At 28.4% G+C, this 21991-nt stretch overlaps 1 protein-coding gene across 1 annotated transcript; it reads left to right on the forward strand.

Annotated features, from left to right (window-relative positions):
* Nucleotides 1-7074: 7074 nt before the first annotated feature.
* On the forward strand, nucleotides 7075-17696 carry Phum_PHUM414140 (uncharacterized protein; the record flags this gene model as incomplete). The annotated part of the gene is made up of 3 exons (XM_002428947.1): nucleotides 7075-14364; nucleotides 14515-17433; nucleotides 17646-17696. 3 exons carry the CDS (start codon nucleotides 7075-7077, stop codon nucleotides 17694-17696), a joined length of 10260 nt encoding a protein of 3419 aa, XP_002428992.1.
* Nucleotides 17697-21991: the final 4295 nt, after the last annotated feature.

A 21991-nucleotide genomic window follows, 5' to 3' on the forward strand; every position in this document is an offset into this window, starting at 1 on the left:
TCTCTCGTACTATTATCATTATTATTTATTTATTTATTATTTATTTATTTATTTATTTCGGGTTGAGAGAAATCCGGATTTGATTTTTTTCTTCCGCATAACGAAAAAAAAGAAGAAGAAGAAGAAAAAGAAAAAGAAAAAATTTCAATCAATTAACTTGATTAATTACCATAATAAAATTCCTTTTCGTTAATATTATTATTATTATTATTGTTTTATTAACGTAATACATATTATTATTATTATTATTATTAAACATTTCATTTGAATTAATAATAATAATAATGATAGTAATGTAATAACGTAATGTGGTAATAACGTGAAATAATTTTAAAAAAAAAAATAACTTCCTTTCATGTTCACAAAACAATTTGTTTTTCTCTCTCTCTTTCTTTTTCTTATTCTTTGTTTGAAAATAATAATAATAATAATAATAATAATAATAATAATAATAATAATACTTTTAAAAATTGTTTATTTGTGTCTTCTTCTCTACTTTTTAAACGAAAAACCCATTTTTTTTTTTTCTTAAAGAAAATTTCCATTTCCGTTTTTTTTTTTATTAAAAATTAATTTTACGCAATTTTTAATTGATTTTTTCTGTTGCTTATTTTCTTTACGAGTATCACATATATTATTATTATTATTATTATTTCGTGATATGTTACTCGTGTCATCATTATTACATTCGATTCGTTTAAATAAAATTAAATAATAATAATAATATGAATGGGTTATCAATCCATTCGATGTAAGAAAGCGGTTTTTGCAATCAATCATTATCGAAAAGGTAAAAAAAAATAATAATAATAATTGTGTTATTGTATCAGACGTCCTACCTACGTTAATATTATTATTATTATTATTATCATTATTATAGTTATTAATATTAATAATGACTTTTCATCGTAAAGCGTGGATAATAGGCGTGAGCGTGACACCCGAGAAATAAATAAATATATATTTTTTTTTTTTTTTCGTAAAAGAACTTTTTATGCGATATTATGCATAATAATATTTTTTTGTTAAATAATAATAATAATAATAATAATAATAATAATGATTATTGTGTAAAATAATAATGACAATCATAAAATGACTGGTCAACGCCTCGGTTTTTTTTTAATTTCACGGACCCCACGTAATTGACTAAAAAAAAAAAAAAATAAAACAAATTTTTACGTAATAATTTTCATTCGTCACGTTTAAAAATTTTAGGTTTTACTACTACTACTACTACTACCACCACTAATTATTATTATTATTATTATTATTAATTTTTAAATTTACCCCCCCCCCCCGACGAAAATTTTTTTAATTTTGTTTGATATAATTCGCCATTTTTTTTTTCATTTCATTTAAACTGTATAAATTTGTTGTTTCTGGTAAAGAGCAAAATAATTTCAATTTAAAAAAACCAAAAAAAAAATGGCGAATGAAAATAATAATAATAATGATTATCATTTACCCAATGATTGAGTAAAATTGGATTGCCATTGTTACGAAAAAAAAAAAAGAAAACATCATTGTTCGTTTAACAACTTTTTTTTTTTTTTTATGTTTAAGATCCTAAAAAAAAAAATTAAGCAAAAGGCGTAACTCTCCATATATTTCTTACATTTCAAGGACGTAACAAAAAAAATTATTGGGGGGGCCCTTAACAAATAAAGCTTTGTTATAAAAATCAAATGGAAAACCTTTTTTTGTAAATTCATCAATATAAACGTCTTAGACGTATTTGTGGGATTTAATAAAGGAGACGGAAAAACAAAAAGCAAAAAAAAAAAAAAATTTGTGGGCGATTCGGTTGGCAGTTTATTGTTAACGAAAAAAAAAAAATGATAATGATAATAATAATTTTGAAAAACAAAAATGACTGTCATATTTTTTATTGCACGGATAACCTTTTACGTAACCGTAATAAAACAAATATGGACGACAACAACAACAACAACAACAAAATTTGAATTTTTTTTTTTTTCTTCTTTGTAATATTAAAGCAAATAAAATATAAATATTACGTGCGTGAAAAAAAATTTAATTTTTCGCTGCGTTATTGAAACAAAACGTAATTCGTTTTTTTTTTAAATTGAATTTTTTTTTTATAAACAAAAAATTTCTTTTTTTTTATTAATAAAATTAACCGTAGCAAATATGGCCTTAACCCTTTTTTAACGATTAATTTTATACTTTAGAAAAATTATAATCTCTAATGACAATCAATCATTATGCACACATACACACCTTCGTCGAAAGTTTTTTTTTTTTTTTTTTTTTTTTTTACGAGTCATTTTATAATAATATTTAAAACCTTTTCCGATTCGTTCACGATGAACATAAAAACCCATTCGATCTCCATTTTTTTTTTTTTTTTTTAAATGTTGGTAAAACTTAATGAAGTGATTCGAATTAACGAATTTAAAAAATGGCTACTACGTATTTACATTCAATTCCTCGTGATAAAACAATTATTATTATTATTAATTAATATGGTGGATGATTTTGACGCGTGAAATGATGAAGAATAAAATGTTTTTTAATTATTACAACTTCCTAATTTAAAATGAGGGAAAACCAAAAAAAAAAAAAAAAAAAAAAAACAAAAATTCGTTAAAAAATCGTCGTTATTCAAATCGTAACGGATTTACCGAATTTCGCGACTCAATCATTTTTTTTTTTTTTTTTTTTTGTAAAAAAACCCCCCGCCCCTTTTTTACGCATATAATTAAGTAAATTTTTTTAAAATTAAAATGACCCACGTAGTTACGACAATTGTTACGTCATAAAATCCCTCACCCCAACTAAAAGATAAGTTAAAACCGTTAAAAATTTAAAAATGCTGACGTTGCAACGGATTCGACTTTAAAAGCAGAAGACAAATTTTTCATTTTAATTTTGAATTCGCGAACACAAATTAAGAAAAAAGAAATGAAAGATGATACGGAGAAAAACGCGTTTCGAAAATTTTTCCGCGGATTTATACGGTAAAAATACGAAAATTATTAATAAAGTTTAAATTTTTTTTTTTTTACAAGGCGGTGAGTAAGCGAATAATAATCGTTCGAAAAACAACTTTTAAAAAAAAAAAAAAAAAAAGTGGTTTTAATTTTTTGCTCACTTTTACCTATGACGTAATAAATTCGTAATGGCGGTTAAAAGTTCAACAACAGAGCCGATTTATTAAATAAAATAAAAAAAAGAAAAAGTTGACGGATTTTTCTTTTAAATTAATAATAATTTATTGGCAAAGTATCGAAAATTAAAACCATTTTTTTTTTTTTTTTTTATAATTTATTTAAAATTAATAGAATGTGAAAGAAAAAATAATTATTAAATTTAACAAAAAAAAAAAAAAAATTCAGTTACGTTTCAAATACCTAATTGGAAAAAGTAAGTGAAAATTTTATATATATATATTTAAATAATAATAATAATTGTTTTAGAGAGTTTTAAAGAGGAAACCAACCAATCGTAATTTGATTTGATTTTAAATACATTTTTATTATTGATAATAATAATAATAATTTACGCACTTTAAAAAACTTTTGTTTTAAAATATTTCGATTCGAGACGTTCATTTTTGTGTAATAAATATTTTGTAATAAATTTTTTTTTTTTTACAAAATATTTCCTTTGAATTAAATTTAAAAAATAAGTACGCATTTCACACATTAATTTTCCATTTCCAAAACTAGTTTTTTTTTTTTTTTTTTTTTGTTAAGATTTTGTAATTAATATTATATTGTAGCAGTAGTGAGAGTAAATAAATAAATAAATAAAACCACGGAATGATAATTTATGTAAGTTTCTTGCTTCTACACACACATGTATATTCCTTTTTTATTTTTTTTTTTTAAAAAGAAAATAATAATAATAATAATAATAAAATTACAAACGATCCGATCTTAACCGTAGCAAAAAAAAAAAAAAACGCAAATTTGTTATTTAAAAAGTAATGAAACGAAATTTAACCTCTGCTTTTTTTTTTTTTTTTAAGTAATTATCGAAATTTTCAAAAATGAAATTTAAACAGAGAGAAATGCCATTTTTTTTTTTTTTTTTTTTGTTTTCACTTTCCCGTTCGGGGGGGGGTGTGTGCGTGTGCGTGTGCGTGCATTTGTTATTATTATCATTAACGCCCTTTTATCCGAAAATTTTAAACTGTTTAACTAGTCGTTAAAACTAATTTTTTACACATTTAAATTCGTACATCATTTTAAATGAATTTTTGTGTTACCCGTCACTTTTATACTAATCGACCGATTACTTTCATCCCTTAATTTATTTCAATGTTGGCAATCCTACCCAATCTAACCTTCACTCGTATCATTTAATATTTCATTTTGCGATGAATAATAATAATAATAATAATGTGAGACACAATAAAATTAAAATGTCATTGTCAAATTCCTGTGTTAGATATATACCCGACAAATAACCCCTCTCCCCCACCCCCGGGGGGTCCCATATAACAATTTCGATTGAATTTACAATTTATTAAAACCTTTCGAATATTCAAAACGTGAATGTAAATTATTAATAATAATAATAATAATTTTAATTAGAACGAAAGTTTTTTTTTTTTTAAATAAATTAAAAATTAATTCGGGTAGAATTAATCTTTAATTAATATTATTATTATTACGCGTAAAAATTATGATTTTAACACACACTCTCTCTCTCTCTCTCTCTTTCCTTTCTCCTGTTGTTTGCTCATCGAAATAAATGATATAAAAAAAATAAAAAAAAATGGAAAGCGTGACACGAAACCGGACTTTAAATGGCGGTTTATATATTTTTTACTTATTTGTACTCATTCGAAAATGGCGCAATACCTTCAGATAAATAAATAAATAAGTAAATACCTTGTCGATTAATAGATGACGTCGACATTGAACCACGCACGCTCCATTATATGTTCTTGTTCCGTATTTAAATTATTATAATAAATTTACGTGAAGACAGGGGGGAGGCAGACGAAACTTTTCACATCACACACACATATGTAAACACATTGAAATATACCTGAAAAGAAATTAAATTATTAGTTCATATACGCCTGTGAATGAATTACAATATAAAGTATATTTAGTGTAAAATATTCGATTGTGTGGTATATTTATAATAATGGGTGCCGGTTGTTGTTGTTGTTGTTGTTGTTGTACAAACCACAAAAATTTTCACTTTCGGATTTAAAAAAAAATTGTTTATTTGAAACCTAGTGAGATTTTTGACCTTATTTTTTTATGTGCTCTTGCTTTGTGTTTTTTTTTTTTTTAAGGTACTTTTTAACGTATTTGTTTTATTATTATTTATTTAATGATATTACATAACTTTAATTATTAACTTATAAAAAAAATTCATATTTTTATTAATTACAAGTTTATTCACATCAATCAATCCTTTTTTTGTAAAACTTATTAATAAAATTATGTAATAATAATAAAAAAGGTTTTTATTTTTTATTTTCAGGTTCTAAAAGGGAAGAATATAATATTTATTTAAGAGATTATTCGTTATCAAATGACATTTAAATAAGTGTGATATTTACGGGAAAAAAAATAGTACTTAAGCACAAGTTCCTCAACGGACATTTATGTAAGTTTTCCTTTTATTTTTCTTTTTTTCTTCCAGTAAAGTCTATTATTATTATTATTATTATTTTTTCGTGGCATTAGTTTCACGTGATTGCGGTGTAAATTTTTATTGTTAACAAAAACAAAAAAACCTCGTGAAATTTATTTTTTTTTTACATAAAAAGTAACGTAAATTAACCGTGATAATAATAATAATGATAGTAGAATTAAAATATACGTTAAAAAAAAAAAATTCATTCATCAGGTATTAACGAGTGTTATTATAAAACCGTTTCATTTATTATTATCATTATCATTATTATTATTTTCCAACGGATTACAGAAGTAAAATTATTTAACTGACACATTTTTCATTTGACTTCCATTTTTTCCATTAAATCAATTTGTTGTTGTTTTTTTTTTAATTAGCGAAAATAATAATAATAATAATAATAGTAAATTTCGAATTACAAGAATCGAATAAATTATGCGGTTGGTATCAATGGTTTATGCGAGAGGATTTCTATGCCAAAATGTAAACAAGCAAGTAAAATTTTGGGGGAAAAAAAATGCTACAAATCTCTCTCTCTCTCTCTCACTATATTATTCCCCCCCTCCCTCCCTCCCTCCCCCCTCACCATTGATTTTTCTTATTAATGTGACATTATTGAATGATGCATGCCTTACTTGAATTTCATGTTTTTTATTTATATAACGCGTTTTGTAAGTTTCTCAAAGTGGTGATATTAATGATATCTATCAACTTTATTATTTAAATAAAAAAAAAAAAAATGAAAATTTCAAACAACTTTTCGAAAAGTTTTGTCGTTATTATTATTATTATTATTATAAAACATTTGATTAACGTAAAAAACCTATTTAAAAAAAATGCCAAATATTTTTTTTTTTTTATTTGTTTTCGGGGTTACCAGGTTAGTATAAATGAATAATTTTCACTTTTTTTTTTTTTTTTTTGTAAATATTAATAATGTTGACCATCCATTGAACGTTGAAAGTATTTTAATTAAAAGGAATAATTTTCAATGTTTATTATATATTATTTTGTTATTAATTACACGTTTCGGAATTTTAACATGAGTTTAATATACCGTTTAAAATAATGTAAAAAAAAAAAAATAATAATTCACCTGAAAAACTAAAATGGCGGAAAATGAGCAAAACTACTGCCACGGTTGAAATTTTCTTTTTTTTTTTTTTATTACGCGAATTAATAATTTGTGGTCGCCTTTCGGCCTTGAAACAAAAATACATGTTTATATAAATTGATATACGCACTATTACTATTTTCGGCCCTGAGGTTAAAGTTACAGATAATAATAATAATAATAATTTTTTTTGGATTGTAACATATTTCTATTAAAATTAAAATTTTTAAATTTTCGATAAACAAATAAAAAAAAAATTTTTTTTTCTAACCCTTCCGATATGATAAAAATTGTAATAAGTTTTTTCTTTTCGCTTTTATTTCAGGTACGAAATGCAGAAAATCTGCGCGGTAATTCTATTTATTGCAATAATAGGACTTTGCGAAGGTCACCCGCAAAAATGGAGTAGACCGATTCCAAATAGTCAAACGGAAAATGTAAGAGAAAGGCGTCAGTTTCCATTCGGAGACTGGATTCCGTTAAATAAACCGTGTCCAACGTGTCGACCTCTGGTCGATCCTGTAGACGTCGGACAAAAGAGCGAAAACATAGGACTCACACCACCTAAACCTCCAACGGTAACGAGGCAAATACACGGAGATGGAAATTTTTTCCCACAGGATGATTCAGCCATTTTATCCGTGCCGCCGCCACCTCCGAGATTACCAATTACTCCGGGTCCGAATGGAAATTTTCAATTTCAAAATTTTGCCACTTTTACCAATTCCATACCGGGACCCACGCAACAAATATTTTCTCAAACTCCCCAAATACAATTTGTGTCTCAGCCATTTTTAAATAATCAAAATCTTCTAGTCAATTCGCATCATCAACAAGTTCTTCCCGTTTTAAAAAATGCTGTGTTTAGTCAAAGCAGTCAAGGAGGACAAGGTTTTGAAAAGAATCCCCGAGTTGAAACGAACAATTTCGGACAACAAAAATTTTCGGAAAATGTCATTCTCGATCAAAACAACAGACCCATTGGACCGAATCCTCCTATTTTTCAAAGCAAACCCAGTCCGTTTGTAAAGCCTCAAGCATTTTTAACAACCGGTGCACAACCTCCCCTTGTTCAAGGTCAAACAGTCGTGCAACAACAAGGACTGCTACATCAAACTCTCGTACAACAACCAAGAGTACCACAGACTAATCATTTTAGAGATTCTATTTTGACTCCGCCGCCAGTTGCTAATTTTACTGCTCAAAATACCGTTGTACCGGGACGTGAAAAAGAAGAAATACAATTACTATACGTTCCTGTTGAAACGTTAAGGCAAAGAGGAAATTTTCAACAGCAATTTATTTCCCAACAACAGCAAAAACAGCAAGTGTCAAACATTCCGTTTCAGGCAAGACCCAACATTGCATCTCGACCAAGTAGTACGTTAAATCAAGGCATCACGACCTATCATCCTACGGAACCTACCACCACTACAAGTCATCAGCCGAAAGGACATTTCGTCACTCAAAATCAAGGTCAAACCGTCAAGCTCTCTTCCTCTCATCCATTCACTACGGCACCAACTCCAGCAACAGTATTTTTCCAACACGTTCCCACTCAATCGACTCCAAACGCATTTGCTTCCGCTACTCCTGTTCCCCCTGCCACATCTACATTTCCAACACCCTCTCCTGTTGCGCAAAAGTTCACAGCTTCCGTTCCAGAAACAACGTTGCCTCATTTGTCAACCGTTCAAAATACGATTCCGTACACGTATTCCGAAATTCAATTCGGTACGACACCTAAAACCTTTATCACGGAAGAAGGCCTTCGCGAAGAAATAATAAATGGAAAACCACAATTCGATGAATACGAAAATCAAAAATTTCAAACAAATTTAAAACTTCAACAGCAACAGCAACGTCAACAACCTCAATCATTTATTATTCAAAAACAAGAAAATGACAATCAATTTAATAGAAATAAACTGTTTTATCAACAACAAAATCAAGAAATTCAATCAAACAGAAACGTGAATTTGCAAAATCAACAAGAACTTTTATTACAAAAACAACGAGATCAACAAAAATACCTTCAACAGCAAAAAGAACAAGAATTACGGGAACAATATGCTTTAAAAAAGGAAATCGAAGAACAAGAAAAACTCAATCAACAACGTCAAAGAGAATTAGAAGAAAAAAAATTACAAAGGCAAAGAGAACTTGAAGAACAAAGATTATTACAGGAAAAGAAACAAAAAGAATTAGAAGAACAAAGGCTTTTACAATTGCAGCAAGAGAAAGAAGCCGAACAAGAAAGGTTATTGCAGGAACAACAGCAACGGGAATTGGAAGAGCAACGCAGATTGCAAAGATTAAAAGAAGTTGAAGAAAAACGTCTTCTGCTACAAAGACAACGTGATCAAGAAGAAAAACGTTTACTTCGTTATCAGCAGCAGCAACAAAAAGAAAGGGAAGAGCTACGTTTATTACAGCAAAAACAACAAAAAGAAGCAGAAGAACAACGTTTACTACAGCAACAAAAACTCGAAGAAAAAAGATTGTTGCAATTACAAAAACAAGCAGAATTAGACGAACAAAACAACCGCCTTTTACAAGAACAAAAGGCCGAAAGAGAAAAAAATGAAAATTATAAAATACAACAGCAATTATATCAGATACAACAACAGCAAAATTTTCAATCTACTAAACAAAGTATACCGCAAACGACTGTAAAACCAGAGACGCATTTCATTCGAGAACCAGATAATGCCAATTTAATATCCCAATTGGAAAAAGAGACCAGCGATGAAACTTCAGAATTAATTCCTCACCAACCTCCTCTTTCTGTTTTTTACAAAATCTCTGGCAAAGGCGAACCTCGCATTGTCGACGTCCTCAAAGAACTAAGAAATTCAAAAACTATAACCGTTTTGGATCAATATTTTGATGAAATGCCAAAAGTTTTTGTTGGTCCGGCTGGCTTAACCTCTCCATCAGGTTACAATAAATTTGAATTACCGTACCTTTCAAATATCGAATCCGAAGCGAACAATAAAAAATTAGACAAATTGCCCTTCTTTGTAGCTCCCTTAAATTTCGTTCCTCCACTCGGATATTCTAAAATACCTTTCCCTTCGCCTCATGTCGGATCCGTTGTTGTATCCAGCGAATCTAATCCTGCCATGAAGGGTAATTTACCGGAAAATAGTGCTACCGTTTTGTCTGAAGACGATTCGGAACCTACAAGTTTTCCAGCTGTTGGACCGGAACTTCCAGGTCTTATTAACAGTCTTGAAACGGAAACAACAACCGCCAAACCGACTACTCCTTCTCTTCCTCAAACAACCGCACAATTAAGTAATAGAAGACCAGGCAGCAGTTTGTATCGGCCGAGGAAACCCATTTCAAGAACCAGAGTAGTTTCTACAACGACAACTACTAGCACTACAACAACAAGCAAGCCAAGCAGTTATCAAGGTCAAAAAACAAACGATAATTCTGGTGAAACGAATGTGAGAAAACCTTACAACCGATTTAATCTCAAAAGAAGAAGACCGCAAAGTAAATCGACAACAGAAAGCTCAGTTAAATCTCAAACCGAAAGCAAAACATTTGAAAATAGACAAGATGCTGCGCAAAGTATTCAGCAGAAAACTCTAAAATCACCTTCTACGAAATACGGTAATTTTCTAGCGGGAAAACGACAATTCGTTAATCAAAATATTGACAGAACGTCTGAAATTCAAAATGGCTACGAACTTCCTTCTTCTCCCAATGAATACAAAACGCAAATTTCTGGAAATTTAGGAGGATTTAAAGAGCAAACTTTTAAAAACAATAACGAGCAAAATAATTTTCAACTTTACGAAGACGGACCCTTTCCAACCGGTTCAGCTAAAAGTATAACCCACGAATTGTACAAACCGGAAAATTATAAATTTAAAAAAAATCAAGATTTTCCCGAAAACAAAGACACGTTAAGTGTCACCTTACAACCTGATACAACTTTATCACCGGAAAAATTCTTCGACGAATCAAATCAACCAAAAATATTTGAAAAATCTAGTTTTTACTCTACAGTGGAACCTAAAAAAGTGTCGCAAGAAAAATTTGATGATGTCAACGGTATTCGCACAACGCCTTTAACTAATAATAATGATGGCAATAAATTCAGTGCTCCGACGGTTACTCCAAAATATTATGAAAGCCCTCAAAATACAAAAACTGACAGCTTTCAAGAAGCTAGTAATGAGGAAATTTCAGAAGAGGAACAGCAAACTACTGAACAAGTAAATTTTGAAGATACTTACACTGCAGCTTTTGCTGAAATTTCTAAACATCATCATATTCCTCGACCTCTTAGTTCGACTCGAAAACATGAAACTAAAACCTCTGAAATTCACCCGACTCTGGAACTTTCATTAGACCTCGAAGCTCCTTCCACAGAAGACGTACCTAAAACTTCTCAAGAATTTTCAAAGGAAACAAACTCATTAAGTCAAACTAATAAATTTTTATCTCAACCGACACCGACTCAACCGTCAACAAATGAATTTTCTTTTCGACAAGATTTATCAAAGACATCAAATTTCAAGAGTTTTGCCAATCACGGTGTAGTTCCTACACAAGAATTAAACAGCCAAAAATTTGGCTCATCTTCTTTTAGCACAGTACTTCCTACCACTCAAGGTTTTTCGAATAGTCAGCATCGCAGCTCCACGGTTTATGAAACCTTGAGGAATCAAAAAGTTGGTCCAACTGTACCTGGAGTGATTAATGCTAAAGATGTAAATTCAGCATCGTTTAATGTTGATAAGAAATCGAATCCTTCTTCCGTAAGTCCTTTAAGCAACCAAGAACTCACTTCGGTTAATTTTGAAACTGAAAATGAAGAAATTGGTTCGACTTTTTCGGGAGTGAACAACAATCGTAAATCTCCTAATTCAAATTTTTTCAATCTAAATAATCAAAAACGTGTTAATCCAACAGTTCAAAGTTCATTCAATTACGAAAGAGTTAATCCAACTTATTACAATACTTTTAACAATGAAGAAGTAAATCCAACCTTATATAGTGGATTCAGCAGTGAAAGAGGTAATTCAGAAGTACACAGTACTATCAGTAGTGAAGGAGTTAATCCAACAGTATACAGCACTATCAGCAGTGGAAAAGTTAATCCAACAGTGCACAGCACATTTAGCAGTGAAAAAGTTAATCCAACCGTACATAGTACTATCAGTAGTGAAGGAGTTAATCCAACGGTACACAGTACTATAAGTAGTGAAGGAGCTATTCCTACAGTACAAAGTACATATAGCAATGAAAGAGTTAATCCAACACTCTATAGTACACTCAGCAGCGAAGAAGTCAACCCAACAGTGCACAGCACTTTTAGCAGTGAAAAGGTTAATCCAACAGTTTTTAGTACTTTTAACAAGAAAAAAGTTAATTCAACAGTCTACACTACTTCTAAAAATGAAGAAATTAATCCGACAGTCTACACTACTTCAGAAACTGAAGAAATTAATCCAACAATTTACACTACTTCTAAAAAGGAAAAAATTAATCCAACAATCTATACTGCTTCTAAAAATGAAGAAATTAATCCAACAGTTTACAACACATTTGACAATGAAGAAATTGATCCAACAGTACTCAGCACAATTACCAGTGAAAAAGTTAATCCGACAAAGCAGATTAATTTAAAAAACGAAAGAGTTAAATCAACGACACGCAATACATTTAAAAGCGAAAGAGTCAATTCATTATCTTATGACGAATCAAACGATAAAACAATTTCTTCGACTGCATCCGGAGCGACTGAAGGACAAACAAACAATTTTGGCAATTTCGGTACTGTAAACGGTCATGGGGTAAACCCAACGTATTTTACTGTTCCAGACAATCAAGAATTTAGCTCAGTTGCTTATGAGGAAATAAATACAAAAGTAAATCCAACTCTTGCAGTAACCATTAATCAAGGCACCAGTTCTTCAAATTATGAAAATAAAAATCTAAAAGTCAATCCGACTTCTCCTGGTACAATACAGGCTTTTGGAACAGTAAGCAATGAAAATATAAAACCGACGGTTCCTGGCGAACACAGAAACCATGAAATAAGTTCTACACTTTTCGACGAAAACAACCAACAAATTAATTCCAGACTTCCCGAAAATTACAATGATTACAAAACTGATCCTACAAGTTACAAAAAAGAGAGTGAAGAAGAAAACGGAAGCGTCACATTTGGAGTTCGCAAACAATATGAAACAATTAATCCCACTGTGTCTGGACCCATAAGTACTGCAAAAACTGCTACGTCAACTTCTGATAACATTAACAACGAATACGAAACCGAAAATTTTGTCAGTACCAAGACTACGTTAAAATCAATATCGGAAATACAACCGGAAGTAGAACTGGCTGATACTGAAGATTTTCATACCAAACCGGCATCTAAAGTCAATTTTCAAACTTACAAATTTCCTTCGAGATCGAGAGGGCAATATACACCGAATTTTGAAAGAGATGTAAGCTCTAATACTAAAGAAAAGGAGACGACATTTGCAACAAATCCTTCTTCTAAGGAAGTTACGGAACAAGGCATCACAAATAGTTTTAAACCAGTTAAAACTGATGACCTACCAACTGAAGATAACAATCAAGGTAACGACGAAACTCAAAGCTACGTTACCAGACCCAAACTTCCCGCTACTTCAGGACTTAGAGGACGAGCAAGAATAAGAAACAAGTCAAAGAACTCATTCAGTTATAAAGATTCTCGAACATCAACAATCTCACCTTCAATAAGACTATCATCAGAAAGCCAGAACAATGAAGACACAAATCAGGAATACACAACTAAGAGTACCAAACTTCCTGGTAATCAACGAGTTAAGTTGCCAAAATACAATAATTTTAGATCGGGGAAAAAACCAATCAGGCCAACTACTGAAGCAACAATCGAAGGCGAACAAAAATTAAACGTGTACACCGTAAGACCACACAAGAGACTTTTAAATCCATCAACGGTGTCAACCAAAAGAATTCGAAGACCCACATCTCCAGCTCCTATCGTAGAAACATCCACGGAAACTCTCGTCACTTATAAACCGGAAACATATTCAGAATCTTACGAACCAGCATTTCCAGCTTCCGGTGTGAGCAATGATGTTTATTATGAAAATACCAGGATTTCTTCGTTGAACCGAAAACTTAAAAAACCTTACGATACTTCTGAACAAAAGAATGATGCCATCCTTACTGTTGTACCCACATCTTATCCTTCCACTGCTCCTAGTTACCCAACATACGTAGATCCCCTTTCATTTGTACCAACAGAAGAAAAAAATGATGAAAGTTTTAAAAATTCAAAAGAGCAAAACGATGAAGATTCTAAAACTTCGGAAGAAGAAAATGGTAGCGGTTCTAAAATTTTGGAAAATGTACCATCCGAATCCTTTCAATCGTCAGAAATTTCAAAACCGTCAGAGCAAATAGAATATGATTCTCAAAGTTATTCTAACGGAGGTTCAAATTCCGAAATTGAATTACCAAGTAATCAAGATCTATATTTAACCACGGTTCGTTCGGTTAGTTCTTTAAAACCAATCGATTCAGAAGAACTTAAAAAATTTCACGATGGCAAAAAAGCATTCGATCCAGACTTAGAGAAAAAGGTAAGTTTGCCCTTTTTTTTGCGTCATCTACTTTTTTATTATAGGCAATTTCTTTACTTGAATGCTTTTATAAAAGAATATATAAATAAAAATTTGTGAGAGTAGATTTTCTGAGGGAGTCATAAACAAAAAAAAAATTTTCTTTTACAGAATGGAAGACGAAGAGTTCGGGTCAGAGTGCACAAAAGGCCTCATGAAAATTTCGAAACCGCTGAATCACAAAATTTGAGAACCGTGGCAAATATTTTGATACCTCCAACATCAACGTACAAACCATTCGATATAAACAATTATCAAAGTGCCAAAAATTCAGAATATTCAATTGGAGAAAATAAATTTGGAGTCCGAAGCCGAGAATATTTTCAAAAACATTTAAATATATCTGTTCCGATTCCAAACCCTCCGACTGAAATAAAAAGCGAAACCAATCAGGAAGTAGTAAGCAAATACTTGCGTACGGATAATGAACAATTTTACGGAGGTTCTTTGGAAAATCAAGAAACCGACACGATATTAGATGACGTTCCAAAAATTTACTATAGGAATGGTCAAGAAATTTTTATACCGGATCTGAATGATAAACCTGCGGGTGAAACATCTAACGGTAAAAGGCAAAGAACCAAATTTAGAGGCTACATACGAAAACTCGTGAAAAAGCCTATTACCCGTAAAGAAGAAGAGGAAAAACCCGTGAGCATTCCACAATCTTTCGAACCCGTAATAAAAGAAACAAGAGAAGAAAATTTGGAAACATATTCTTCGCCGAAAACTACAGTTATTAAAAATTTTGATCATGGTAAAAGATTCAATACCACAAGGCAAAAACCATCATTAGTCAGATATACAAAGAAAAATAAAATAAAAGCACAAACTGAAGACGCTTTAGAAACAGAAATATTAAAAACCGAACAACCGGAATTTCACGAAACTACACCTGCGGAGATACAAAAACCTGAACCTGTAAAAGATACCCCTCTATCGGAAGTTCAATTTACTCAGCTCACGGTAGTGGATCACACAAAAGAAAGTGAAGTTCCTAAAACTGTGCCATTCGTTGAAGTCACAACAGAACAACCTACAGTACAGCCGGAAGAAAAATCTGAAACTTTTCAAACGAAAACCGTTTTCGCAACAACCGATACGCTGGAAACTCACAGTACCGAATCACTAATTCAACTTCCTGAATCGAACACTGAAATATTCGAATCAAATACTGAGATACCACAAACGACGAAAGCAGCCGAAGGTGAATATTTAACTAAATCAATATTTGCCACCTTAGAACAAGCCATAACAAAATTATATCCAGTGCCTTCGGAAGCACCCAAAGAATTAATTGAAGAACATTCTAGCGAACCATTGGAAGTTAGCTCTGTGAAAACATCAGACGAAAAGTTTCCTTACAGGCCAAAATCTTATCAGGGAATAAGACCGTTATTCCAAAGAGCTCAAAATTCTGGTTACGTTCGAACAAAAGAATCAATTTCTGGTAATGGTCAATCTTTTTCGGAACAGCAAGAAAAAAGAAGTAGATTAAATAGGTATAAGTTCGGAAGGTACAATTCATCGGATTCGAATGCAAAAGAAAACAGTGAAGATGATAAATCTTACAGCGGAACCAGAAGTAGTTCAATAAGTAAAAGCAAAACTAATAATTTAGATTACAGAAAGTATTCCAGAAATAAAAACAGAGAAGGAGGCTTTACTCAGTTTTTTAGAAACCGATATTCTACGTCACAAAAAACAGAAAGTCAATCAACTGAAGGTGAAAAAACTCAGTCTGTAGATTATCAAACTTTAACTGCTTCAACTGAAAAATTAACTACAAATGAAATTAAATATGAATCTACGACGGAAATTCTTGAAACATCTACAGAAAAAGAATTGAAAACAACTCAAAAATTTGAAACTGATACTACTAAATTAGAAACCAGTGAAACTGAAACAGGAACAGAATTTGAAACGGATACTACCAAATTAGATACAACTGAAACAGGAACAACAGATTTTAAAACAGGCACCACTAAATTAGGTACAACTGAAACAGGAACAGATCTTAAAACAGGCACCACTAAATTGGAAACCACTGAAACAGGAACAACAGAATTTAAAACTGGTACCACTAAATTAGATACAACTGAAATAGGAACAGAATTTAAAACTGATACCACTAAATTAGAAACAACAAAATCTGAAACAGGAGCAGATTTTGAAACTGCTACTACTAAATTAGAAACAGCCAAAACTGAAACAGGAACAGGTTTTGAAACAGACACTACTAAGTTAGAAACAACAAAATCTGAAACAGGAGCAGACTTTGAAACAGCTACTACCAAACTGGAAACATCCAAAACTGAAACAGGAACAGAATTTGAAACTACAAAAGATTTAGAATGGTCAACAGAATTAGAAAATAACGAAGAGTATTTGACAACAAGTTCACCATCAACTAACAATGATGTTACTAAAGCAATTAGTATTTTGACAACACTTTTTGACACGACATTCCCAGAAAAAACCTCACAATCTGAAACAGAAACAAGTACAGCAATCACACCAGAATCAACAGAAACATACAATTTAGAAACTCAACCAGATTTATTTAGATTTGCTAAAGGCAGTTTTAGATTCGATGAAACCGAAAAATTCACTGGCACCAAAAACAAAGATCATGTACGAAACATCACTGCTGAAATCATTGAAAACACATCAAGCTTTTCCGCACCGGGAGCTGAAAAACAAAGCGACCTTTTCGTTTCACCAATTGTTAGTAATGAAAATTATAAATTATCAACGGAACCAAGTGTAGAAAAAACCGACAACAACGATGATGAAACAGATAAGACTGAAAATAAAACGTTTGAACTTACCTCAGACGAATCGACGACAACGAATCTCGAAACAACGGATGATTCATCTAATGCCACGAAACCCGTCAGCCAATCAAAAACTTCGAAACAAGTCAAAACATCAACTACGACAAAAATCTCTCACGAAACAGAAATTTGTTACCGAGGGAGATGCATAAGAACGAAATCAGAGAATCCAGACGAAGAATTAAAAAAACTAGTCGATTCATCAGCAACTGAAATCGATAAAAATAATACGTAAATAATTATATTTAAATATTTTAATTAAAAATATTTTAATTTAAGACAATAATTAATTAATTTAGATTGGTTTATTTGTAATTGGTCATGGAGGAGGTCGTACTGTCTTTCACAGGGAACATAATATATATTTATTGATGCACATAAACATTTGTACACTTATATTTACAGTATGAACATATTTTGTTTTTTATTATTCGTTTCGAATTGAGAAATGATTAAATAAGGAAACGACAGTTGTGTATGAGAATCAAGTACAAAAATGGATGATTATTTTTGACTAAAGAAGATGAAGGAAGATGATTTATATGTGTTTCTTTTTTAAAAGAATAAAAATCATTAAAAGTATTCTAATGTAAAAGAGAAAAAAAATAATAATTTTGCCAAATTTATTTACTGTAAGTGACAAAAATAATATTTTGCAACAATTATTTTATTATTTTATTTATCTTATTATAAAAGATTTTGACAATCGCTTAAATTTTTTTTAAACTTATAAATGTAAATAAAATAAATAGATTTTAAAAAAAAAAATGGCAAAATTATTTACTCGAATATTAGAACATCTTTTTTTTAATTTATTATTATTATACGAATGAAATAATATCAAATTTTTATTCTTTTTAAAAATTTCACTATTTAAAAAAAAAAAAAAACTGTAATATGTAATTTTATTATTATTATTTGTACTATTAAAAATAATTTTAATAATAGTCCAAAGAATTATTTATGGTTTTATACGAAATAACGAACGAATTGCTTAATAAGTTTAATTAATAATATTAATAATTATAATAATTATTATGTAACTATGATATTTGTTAAATAAAGTTTTTTTTAAATAAACTTACAATTATTTATTTATATTTTTAAAAAAAAATTTTTTTGAATGAAATTTTTTATTGTTGATTATTTATCAAAACCAAAGCCCTTACATTTCTGAAATTGGGAAAAATCACGTGAATTTTTTATTTCAATTAATAACAAACCAAAAAGAAATAATTAATTAATTTTAACTCCTTAAAAATTAAACTTAGGCAATTTTACATACACTCCTGTATCGGAAATAATTTGCTGTTTTTTTCCCACTCTCTCTAATTAAAATTAATAGAAATTTTTTTTTTTTTTTATAAATTTATTGAAAAAAAAAAAAAAGTACGCCCAGTGATTTTTTTTTTTTCGTACGATCGGAAACGATATTTTCGAACATTCTAGAAAAATTATCGAAGTGACAGTCGTAATTATATAAATCCTATAATAAAATTCGTACGTACACGCATATACTAAAAGGAGGATTCGAGAACGTCCATTCTCGCCCACGTTTAAAATGTAGGAAGATGTTTAACGAAAAAAATAACCTTAAGGCTAAAATTCGGCACCGAGGAGGACAACCCAATAGAATAAATCTCCATTTTAAAATTTATTCACAAAAAAAAAAAAAACATTTTCAACAACGTAAAAAAAAAAAAAAGGTAAAGAGCCTCGCCCAAAAAAAAAAAAAAAAATTATTTATATATTAAAAAATAAAATAAAATAAAAGACGAGAAATAAACGTGATACGAAATTAATTTACTAATCGTACCTTAATTTCAACCGAATAAATATTTTTTTTTCATTAAAATAATAATAATAATAGTAAAAAACCTAAAAAAATTATGAATGAATATACATGTATACTTAAGGATTATTTTGTTGTTATTATTATCATTTAAAAAATTTATGTTATCACTTTTTAAAAAAAAAAAAAAAAAACAAATTTTAATATAAACAAAACGAAAAAAACTCGTTAAAAAAATAATAATAATAATAAAACCCACGTGAAAATATTTAAAAATTAAAAAAAAAAAAAAAATCAATATTATTATAATAATTAATTAATAATCATAAACGATTTTTAATAAAATAAATTTTTTTTTTAAATTTTTATCACGTGTGATACGTTTACAGGTATAAATTAAAAAATAAATTTCTTATCAAAAATCCCTTTCCCCCCCCCCTCCGCCTCCCCGAAAAAAAAAAAAAGTTTATTATAATTAATTTTTTTCCTATTTACAATCAAAACAAAACCAGTTTTTTATAAACTATCACAACCTAAGTTCCTTCCCTACTAATCATACACGTTCATTCATAAAAAGTTCTGGAGACTTTGAAATTTTTTTTCTTTTTTTCTCTTTAGTTCGAGACTAGACTTCATTCAGTCAACATCATCATCATTATTTTTTTTTTTTTTTATTTACCCGGTGTTGTTGTTGTTGTTGTGTTATCATTTTGTTTGTTTTTTTATATATTTAAACGATAGTAAACATTTTTTCTTTTAAATTTTCCATATAATAATTTAATTAATTAAAAGGAGAATATATAAATTATTATATTATTTAAAATAAACATTTTTAAAAATAATTAAAAAATGTTTTTTAAATTTTTTTTTTTTTGTATAAAAAATTTTATATTTAATGGATACCGAAATATTTAACGAGGTAATTATATTAATAATAATAATAATAATAATTTTTTATTAAAAGCTAATCCGCGAAAGCGATATAAGAAACGATATTCTTTTAAACGTTGAAACTAACTATATAATAATAATAGTAATAATAATAGTAATAATAATAGTAATAATAATAATAAAACATTCCTTTTTCTTTTGTTATATTAATATTATTATTATTATTGTTGCTATTATTATTATTATTATTATTGAAATTCCTATTAAAACGGACACGGTTTGGGCGTATCGTGTGTAAGATATATAAATTTTTAAAATTTTTCTATTAATTTAAAAAAAAAAAACGACCTTTAACTAAATAAATAAATTTAACTATAAATAATAGATCCGTTATTGTTATTGTTATTATTATTATTATTATTATTAATATATCGTTAACGATTTATCGTTAAATGATAATAACAAAACAATAAAACTGATTTTCCTTTTAAATTTTAAATATTTTCACATAACCTACGAAATATAATAAAAAAATTTTTTTTTTTTAAACAACGTAATTAAAATAACATTAACTAATAATAATAATAATAATAATAATAATAATTGCATAACGTTTTTTTTTCTTAAGTGTTATTGTAAATTAAGAAAGTCAAAAAAAAAAAAAAAAATTTCGTAATGATAATAATAATAATAATGAATTATTAAAAGTGTATTAATTTTATACCCGTATAATTGTTATGAAATAAATGAAGTTTCATGCGAACTTTTTACAATTTTCTTTTCTTTTCATTTCTTTTCGGTAAGGAAAAATTATTTTTCACGGTCACATCGGATTTATTATCGTCGTAAAACTAATAATAATAATAATAATAATAATAATAATAATGCAACGAGAGAGTAAAAGAAAAAAAAATTTAATTATTATTATATGAGGAAGCCGTTAATGGGTTTTTCTAACCGAATAACAATAACAAGTAGGTTGGAAAAAGGAGGTGGAGGAGGAGGAGGAGAGTGGAAGGGAACGAGGTGGGGGTAGTCAGGGGGATAAGGGGGGGTTTTGAAATAATATTTATTAATGAACATTTCGTTAATTATTATTTACTCGCTCACAGTAAAAAAAAGGAAAAAAATTTATTATTATCATCGTCGTCGTGTGATTCACGTGTTATTATTAAATAAATAAATAAAAAATTATCTACGATTGATTGATTGATTGATTGATTGATCGATAGATAAGAATTTTTTTTTAAACTACAAACGTAACGAGGGCAAAAATTATTATTATTATTATTATTATTATTATTATTATTATTATTATTATTCTATCGATTTATTTATTGATTTATCGATTTTATTTTGTGTAGGAACAAAATATTTTTTTTTTTTTTTTAAATTTTGTCGTAGGTTTAAAATTTTTTTTTTTTTGACCTTTCTGTACCTTTTAAGAAATTTTTTTTTTTATGTACTGATGTGGAATGAATGAATGAATGAATGATTGAATGAACAAATTCATTTTTTCTTTTTTTGAATGTAAAATTCGTTATAAAAAGTTTTATAATTTTTTAATTAAAAAATTTTTTTCGTCTTTTAAATGTCAAACTCGTTCATTATTATTATTATTATTATTATTATTTTAGCCCGAACACTCAAAAATCACCTTAATAATAATAATAATTTTCAATACTCATTTCAGGAATAAATAAATAATCGTTTTGAGAAAAAAAAATTTAAATAACAATAAAAATTGTTTAAATAAATAAATAAATTTTTTTAACTTACTTCTGAAATTTTTATTATCATTATCATTATTATTATTATTATTAAAATATTTCCAGATGATTTCGTACACTTTATAAATTATTTAAATTTTTTTTTTTTATTGTTATTTTTTTCTCTCTCCAGCATTTCGATAAATAAATAAATAATAATAATAATAATCTTTAATTTATTTTATATTTAAATATTTAAAAAAAAAACAGTGAAATTTTGTTTGTTTTATTTTTATTATTATTATTATTATTATTATTATTATTATTATTAAACTTTTAAGTTTACATAATTAAATAAA

This window comes from Pediculus humanus, genomic scaffold, assembly GCF_000006295.1.
Source record: "Pediculus humanus corporis 1103172108183 genomic scaffold, whole genome shotgun sequence".
NCBI classification, from domain to species: domain Eukaryota; kingdom Metazoa; phylum Arthropoda; class Insecta; order Psocodea; family Pediculidae; genus Pediculus; species Pediculus humanus.